This window comes from Nycticebus coucang, chromosome 9 (assembly GCF_027406575.1).
Source record: "Nycticebus coucang isolate mNycCou1 chromosome 9, mNycCou1.pri, whole genome shotgun sequence".
NCBI lineage: Eukaryota > Metazoa > Chordata > Mammalia > Primates > Lorisidae > Nycticebus > Nycticebus coucang.
The window spans coordinates 90,255,474-90,263,564 of NC_069788.1; the positions used below are offsets into that span (position 1 = coordinate 90,255,474).

Below are 8,091 nucleotides of genomic sequence, written 5' to 3' on the forward strand. Positions count from 1 at the left end.
TCATGATTCTGTGGGTCAGCAATTTAGGCAGGTGGCCCTTCTGGTCTCAGCTGGGCCCCTCATCCATCTGCAGTCACCTGTGGGTCTGCTTTGCATGTCTGGGCCCTTGTCTGGAATGACTCTGACTCTGCTCTGTTCATGTGCTTGTCACCCAACCTGACTTGTTCTCATGGCAGGAATGGGATCCAGGAGGTACAGGAAAAGGCTGTAAGACTTCTTAGGGCATGCACCATTACTTTGGTATTCTATTGGTCAAAGCAACTCACAAGACCAGCAGAGATTCAAAGTGGGGGGAAATAAACTCCACCTCCTGACACACTGAGAGGGTTGGAGAATATGGTCATTGCTATAATTTACCCCAAGTCCCTTAATATAATTAATTGTGTACTTGCTTGGCTCCTTAAATATTATGCACCCTGGGCAGAGAGGACCCCTCTGGTCTTCTGTAGTCAGGGGGATCCTGTGGGATGGAGCCCTTGAGGCCATCTACAAACTGTAGGATTGAAGTGGGGAGGGGCAACAAAGAAAGAACAATAAGTGTGACAGACAAATAGCCCAGAGTGGGGACCTTAGTTGAGGTCAGAAACCAAGTCTCCACAAGCCTTCCAAAAGCTGAGCAGGCTTATCTCATGGGCAAGGAGATGCCTAGTCAGTTCCGTGTCAGGACCCCAGGCATTTGATACAGGGCCAGGCACACAGTGGGCCTCTGGCCATTGAGCATTCTGCATTGGCCTGCCTTTTGGGAATCCCACCAAGGGAGGGAAGCCAGTCCCTTCTTGCAGGCTCTGGCAATAAACTTGGGGACTAAGGACCCTGGACTCTGGACCAACAGGGACAGAGCTCTATAGGGAAATGAAACTTCTCTCTGTAGGCCCACACAGGTCAGGCAGACAGAGTCTTGCTGAAATTCTAGAGTCATCCTAAGTTTGGGATAAGCAGGAAGGGGTGAACCCTGCCTGAGGACAAAGGGCTTAGTGATTAAAGGTCAGTGGCTCAAGTGGTGACCGGAGAGCCAAACCACCCAATAACATTGACTCCAGCTGAGATCTACAAAGAAACTTAGTCTGACTCCCCAATCTGAAGAGCAGCAAACTCAGGATCAAAGGGCAGACATGACCTTCCCAGGATCACAGAGTGAGGGGAGGGTCTGGGTACAGACCTGGCTTCCCCTCACAGACACCTTGTGCTAGTCCCTCTTGAGTCCCTTCTCATCCAGCCCTCTCTGCAGTGGCACTATGCCCTGTCCCCACCACAAGAATGCAACACCAGCACTAATGGCATTTTATCTTTATTTTTCATGCTTTCTTGAACACTTTTGGAAAAAGGAAGCTTGTCATTAAGGAGCTGTCATCCAGAGGCCCTGGAGAGTCATTTCCACCATGGGAGTCACCTGCCTGTTCCCTCAGGTCCCTCTGGGTAAGAGGAAGAGGGTACCTATCTCAATCTCCCCAGGCAAGCCCCAAGAGCAGACCCAACAAAGCCCACCAGGAGGTTGGATGCTGTGGAGAGTCCAGTTGCCCCTGGGGAAAAAGGAAGGTGAATTTAGGGGGACAGGCAGTCTCATTATCTCCTGGTTGGGGTTTGGGACTCAGAAACTTGGGGACCCTCCAAAGCCTGAGGTCCAGATAGCCCACTCCTGCTCCCCAAATTGACTTCCTAAAGCCCCAGCATCTCTACTTTGGGGAGGGGCTGCTGCAGACAGCTGCCCAGAAAAAGAGACACGAGCTCTGGTGGTGAATCCTCTAGCAACAGAGAAGACTCAGAAATCACAGGCTTCATCATCTTCCACAGACCTAGACAGTGAGGGACTTTCCAAGATTTTGAAGTGTTTACCAGAAATGAAAACGTCCTAGGCTGTACCCTCCCAGGCTGGTCCCATCCCCAACCAAGGGAGGAGATAGTGAGGAAGCCACAAAGGACCTTAACACTGAGAAGCCCTGAACTGCAGGGAGAGGACAGGGTGTCCCTGAGGCCCAGCCTCTGGGCTGGATCCTCTCCTGGCTCTGGTCCTCCTGCCCTAGACTTACCCAATGACTGCAGAATAGCCACCAGGCTGCCAGCAGAAACTCCACCCCCGTTGGCAATGGCTGCTGTAGACATCATCTTGGCTGCTATGGAGGAGGCAGCGATTCCTGCCTTCGTGAAGCCTATGGCACTGAGCACCACGGGCACAGCCCCCATGGCCAGGGCTGTGGGGGGAGAGAAGCTGGATGGGGTGGGGGCTCAGGGAAAGAGCCACCCTTAGAAATTCCTTGACAGTTTCTGGGGACTTTAGCATTTAAAGGACAGCAGCTTGGAGAGGATCCCAAGGTGAAGAAGATGTGGTGGGTGTAGAGCCAGGTGGGGCCAACAGATGTCTTAGGAGTTCCAGGCACAGCCCTGGTTTGTCTCTAACTTGCTGTGTGTGGCTGGGAAGTCACTGGCCCTCAATGGCTCTCAGGTGTGTGTGTGTGTGTGCGCGCGTGTGTGTGCGTGTGTGTGTGTGTTTGTGTGTGTGTATAAATGGGGGGGGAATAAAATGTTGTTGTGTTTACTTAGTATTAACCCCCCTTCCAAACAATATCTTCCTTATGTGCCCATTATATGTATATAAGAATGAAGGAGAAGCTGGGACTGGAGAGGAAGGGAGGAGTGCAGGGGAGGAGGCACAGCTTTTCCCTGGAGTATTGTTGAGTTATTACTCTCCGTAGGCAGCTCAGGGAGCAGAGGGTGGGGGCTTTAGCTAGCCCTCTTAATCCCACAGCCATCGCTGGCCAGGGCCCAGGTGAAGTCCTGGCGATGAAACCAATCCAGGTAACTCACCTCCTCCGATTGCAGAAGCAGTCACCACTCCTAGAGAGAAAGAGGGAGAGAGCTCCCAAGTCAGCTAGATGATGGAAACAGGATGAAGGCACCCCCTGGCCCTTCCTAGGCTAGATCAGGGAGGCCTGGCCCCTACCCAGCCCTAGCCCGGTGGGGCACCAAGTCTCACTCAGCATGATGAGGCTGCCCGGGTTCCTCTCTGCTCAAGAAGTGGAAAAAGATTCCTTTTCCCTGGGGTGACGTTTTCCCGGCCAAAGAATGGAGATTCCGCTTGCTCCTCCCAACACACTGCGGGGCACTACTCTGCTCCAGAAACCGTGAAGTTTCGTTTTCCCGGGAGTGACGTTTTCCCGGCCAAAGGAGATTCCTCTTGCTGCTCCCGACTCCTGGCGGGAGCGCTGCGCGGGCGCCGCCCGGCCCGGCTCTGCTGCGGCCGGGGTCTCCCTCGCCTGGGCGCTCCCGGGCAGGATGAATCTACCAAAGCAAGCAGCGCGCTACAGCGCCTGAAAGCCGCGGCAAGCGGGCCACAGTTCCAGGTTGTTGCGACGTTTCCCCCATAACCGAAGAGCTGTTTGCTTCAAAAATCAAACAAAACGCCAGGAGAAGAACAGTATTTAGTTTCACCCCCGGAGAGAGACACTGACGTGTTCCGGCGCCTTTCCCTCCAGTGTGTCTGCCCCGCGTGTGTAAACCCCCCTCACCCCGCCGAGTTCCAGGCTCACTGCGCACGCTGCTTTGCAAATTATTGGCTTCATTTAATCGGCCCTTTCCATTTCCCCGGCTGTGTGATATTCTGCCACAAGATTTTTTTTCAAGTCACGTTAATTGAGGTGTCATTCACCTAAAGTAACATTCACCCTTTTTCTGTACACTTCCATGAGTTTGGGTGAACTTTTGCGGTCGTGGAACTTCCCGCTCGCATATAGAACACGTTACCACCCCTCCTCCCTGTCCCCCAACTTCTCTCAAGCTCCTTTGGAGTGACCCGGCCCGTGGCGACCACAGATCTGTTTTCCATCCCCACACGTTCGCCTTTCGCAGAACTTTAACATCATATTTAATTGTCATCAAATATTCTATCCCGTTCAATATGTCAACTTTCCCCCACCCCCACTTTAAGGGTTTAAATTTTCTTTTCTTTCTTTTTTTTTGTTTTGTTTTGTTTCTGAGACAGAGTCTCACTTTGTCGCCCTAGGTGGAGTGCTGTGGCAGTATCACAACAACCCAGCAACCTCAGTCTCTTGGGCTCAAGTGATCCTCTTGAGTGCCATGGCATCATCATAGCTCATGGCTGTCTCACTCTCTTAGGCTCACGCGATCCTCTTGCCTCGGCTTCCCGACTAGCTGGGACTGCCGGCGCCCTCCAAAATTTTCCCTGTTTTTAGTAGCGATGGCGTCTCTCTCTTGCTCAGCTGGTCTGGAACTCCCGAGCACAAGTAAGTCTGGAACTCCTGAGCTCAAGCAATCCACCAGCCTCGACCTCCCAGAGTACTAGGATTACAGATGTGGGAACTGGTGCTCTTCGTACGCAGTGCTAACATCATAGCGCACAAATATTCCCTGTATATTCCTAGAGGTGGGATTGCTGGGTCAGAAACTGTGTTTTTCTTATGGCACTTGATACTTAACTGTTAGTAAACGTTTACAGCCCCCCACAGAAGGCCATTTTTTCCTACTCATCAAGTTCAAGTTTTGTCATTTTAAAAAACACCTTTGTTGATTTAAGGTGAAAAATGCTGACTTGTTTTAATTTATGCTTTGTTACCACTAGTAAGGCTAAACTAGTTCTATTTCTAAATTTATTAGGTTCATGTAGTCCTTATTTCATAAATTATCTTTTATTCTTAGACCTTTTTTCCATTGATATTTTTTTCTTCATGATACATAGGAATTGTTATATTAACTACCTTAATCCATTCTCCGAAATGTTGCAAATTCTTGTTTCCAGTTCACTGCTGTGTTTTTATTCTGTTTTTCATATAAAGGTTTTTTGTATTTATACTAACTTGACAATACTTTTATTGTTTTTATTTTTGTGTGCCTAAAAAGGCCATTTCTGCTAGGCATGAGATACATGATCACTGGTATTTTCTTTAGATTCTGGGGTTTAACTCTTTTACATTAACCTTTAATTAATCTAGAACTTAGTTTGGTACATGAAGAACACTTTATACATCTCGCATACATTGCCACTTGGCCGGGTTCATCTGCCTGCTGCCCAAGAGAAAACCAATATCCAAAGACAGCAGGGTTCACAGAAGAGAAAGGGTTTATTCCACATTGTGCTAAGCAGGGATACAGGAGAATTGTCTCAAATCCACCTCCCCAGGAATTGAGAAACAGAGATTTTAAAGACAGTTTGGTGGACAAAGATTCCAGGGGTCCTCAAACTGCAGCCCTGCAGGCCACATGAGGCAGTGTGATTGTATTTGTTCCCATTTTGTTTTTTTACTTCAAAATAAGATATGTGCAGTGTGCATAGGAATTTGTTCATAGTTTGTTTGTTTTTTTAAACTATAGTCCAGCCCTCCAACGGTCTGAGGGATGGTGAACTGGCCCCCTATTTAAAAACTTTGAGGACCCCTGGAAATTGGCTGGCTTCAGGGTGGAGCAGTTAGTCCTGTAGTATGGGCCACTGTCCAGGTGGTCAGGTACTGGAATACAGGATCTTGGATAAAGAAGTGTCCAAGACAATTGCATCAGTTCCACTTTCTGGATGGGTCCATCCCTAGAATGCAGGACCTGAAAGCTATCTCAAAAACTACCCCTAGAATCCAAACAGGTCATGTTCTTCTGTGGACAACTATGCCTGACTCCTGGGTAAAGAAGCAAACAGTGGGAACAACGATCATTATCAAGCAAATGAGGGAACAATGGCTGATTATCATCACGATTTTAGCAAAGCCTACTCACTGGAGGAGTTCTGGGGACCCTTATTCTAGTTCTCCCCTTGCACTCCTTCATCAGTTTATAAGGGTGGTTTCAGTTATGTGTTAGCCTGTTGTTCCAACATTATGGATTAAATCATCTTTCATTTCATCTTTGGTTTGATAGTCTATCTTTGTATTCAAAACTCATATACTAGTCTATATACCAGTATACTTGTTTGGACATTTTCTATTCTGTTCCAAAGAGACACCTCTTCTAGTAAGACTATCACACTGTTTTAATATTTATAAATGTATTATTTGATTTAAGACCTGACTGTGCATAGCAGTATCACTCTAGGGCTATACATTTTTGTGAAGATTAAAAATTATTTGTAATGCCTTGTAGTATCTGGAAGTGAAATTTGTAGATAACATCATCTAGTGACACACAAAATATTGCCCAAACTGGAATACAAAAGAGAAATGAAAGGCAATTATTTGTAATAAAATACTGTGTATATCAATATGAATATGCTCAAGTACAATTATACTGGAAGATAAAATGAAAAAATGAGTTACTTTTATCCGTATAAGTTTGGACTTAAAATTATAACAATATTCAATAGAAAATTCTTAATGTTTACTTTTTATATTTGATGTTTTGAAACAAGAGCTTAAGGAACATATTTATATTTTCATACCCATATATCTATATCTAGTCCCTGAGAACGTGATAATAGCAAATATAAACTAAAGTACATCACTGCCAGCAGCATGCTCTTCTGGTGAATAATTCTTGATAAAGTTCAGAACAAATCAAAGTACAATCTTTCCCCAATTTGCAAGATAACTACACTCTTGGAAAATTTCAATCTATATTAAAACTATGCAAAAAATACTTTATACACGTAAGACATAGTTAAGCTCTAGGCTCAAATAATCACAAGTTTTTTGCTTACTTAAAGGGATCTTTGGAATTTATACAGGATAATTTTTACCTGTGAAGAATAGTCTTACATATTTTAAAATGTCAGGCATCTTTGTTTCCTGTGTGCTGAGTAGTAGTAGCATGCCTCCATCTCTTAGTACTGAAAGCATACCATTAAATTTCTAAAATGCCCCTAGTGGGCAATACCATCCTGTTACAATAAAAACTAATGCCTTAGAAAGTAACTTTAAAAGCCCAGAAATGTTTATAACTATTTATAGAGAAAATAAAATAAATAAGACTAACACTATTTAAAAATTTTGCCATTAGTTTGAAGAATAACGTGTGCATATCAAGTTTTTAACTTGTGCATAAGAACTTGGTATATGCGACAGATTAGTCATAATTCCAATTTTTTTTTTAATTTTTGGAGACAGAGTCTCACTCAGTTGCCCTGGGAGTAAGTGCCATGGCATCATAGCTCATAGCAACCTCAAACACTTGGGCTCAAGCCATTCTCTTGCCTCAGCCTCCCCAGTAGCTGGGACAACGCTGGCTATTTTTAGAGACAGGGTCTTGCTCTTGCTCAGGATGGTCTTGAACTCCTGAGCTCAAACGATCCACCTGCCTTGGCCTCCCAGAGTGCTAGGACTACAGGCGTGATCCACCGTACCCGGCCATAATAACAATTTTAATGATGCACTTTAGTAAGAGATTTAATCTTATGATTATAAAGTTCAAAAATATTTTAAAGCAATTTTATAAACAAATACTATTTAATAAAACAAAAATTCAAAATTATGTTTATTTTATTAGATTTATAAAATCTACCTATTTTATAGGTGAAAATCTAATGGGAAATCTTTGCTTATTAGAGACGAATGCAGTATTTAAAATGAAAATTGATGATATTTATATATACAGAGAGTGCCCAAAAATGTATACACATTTTAAGGAAGAAAAAAACATATTAAAATTGTAATACTCAAGTCACATTTGACTTCTGCAATTACGAGAGATACAAGATACAGTATACAAAATAACAAATATGATCCGCATATTTTAAGTATTACAATTTTAATACAGTTTTTTTCCTTACTTAAAATGCGTGTACATATTTTTGGCATCTTCTGTATGCATATAGATGCATACATGCACACACATGCTTAAAAGGAAATTCAGTTATGTTAATATATGTAACATAAAAATACTTAGGAGCATTTTATTAACTAAATTGTAAAAGTCCTCTTAGATTTAGAAGCAGAATACTAAGATTTTAATTAAAACTCAAAACTTAAGAATGTCAATAAATTGAATATTAATTTAAAAACCCAAATAGGCTTTACTGGTTATAAAAGCTGCCTTCAAGGATAACCCAAAACTCAAATGTGCACCAGCTACTTTGTTAAGCTCCCCTGAGTAGTGCCAACTGGCCCTCTTCTGATTTCTTGCAAAATGCAAATAAAGACCAAAAGCTTAAAGCAATGCAAA

At 44.0% G+C, this 8,091-nt stretch overlaps 1 protein-coding gene across 1 annotated transcript; it reads right to left on the reverse strand.

The window, feature by feature from the left end:
- Positions 1–1,272: 1,272 nt before the first annotated feature.
- IFI27 (interferon alpha inducible protein 27) lies at positions 1,273–3,124 on the reverse strand. Its single transcript, XM_053602345.1, has 4 exons — positions 2,972–3,124; positions 2,803–2,832; positions 2,028–2,189; positions 1,273–1,520 (listed from the first exon to the last, which is right to left on the reverse strand). Exons 1-4 carry the CDS (start codon positions 2,976–2,978, stop codon positions 1,435–1,437), a joined length of 285 nt encoding a protein of 94 aa, XP_053458320.1. The 5' UTR covers positions 2,979–3,124; the 3' UTR covers positions 1,273–1,434.
- Between the last annotated feature and the right edge of the window lie 4,967 nt (positions 3,125–8,091).

Bases quoted from the DNA above. Each gene is read 5' to 3' on its own strand.
- IFI27 (XM_053602345.1), bottom strand. The intron at 2,190-2,802 runs GTGAGTTACCTG...CTCCCCCCACAG, and splicing joins TGCTTCTGCAATCGGAGGAG to CCCTGGCCATGGGGGCTGTG. The intron at 1,521-2,027 runs GTAAGTCTAGGG...CTTTTTCCCCAG, and splicing joins GGCTATTCTGCAGTCATTGG to GGGCAACTGGACTCTCCACA.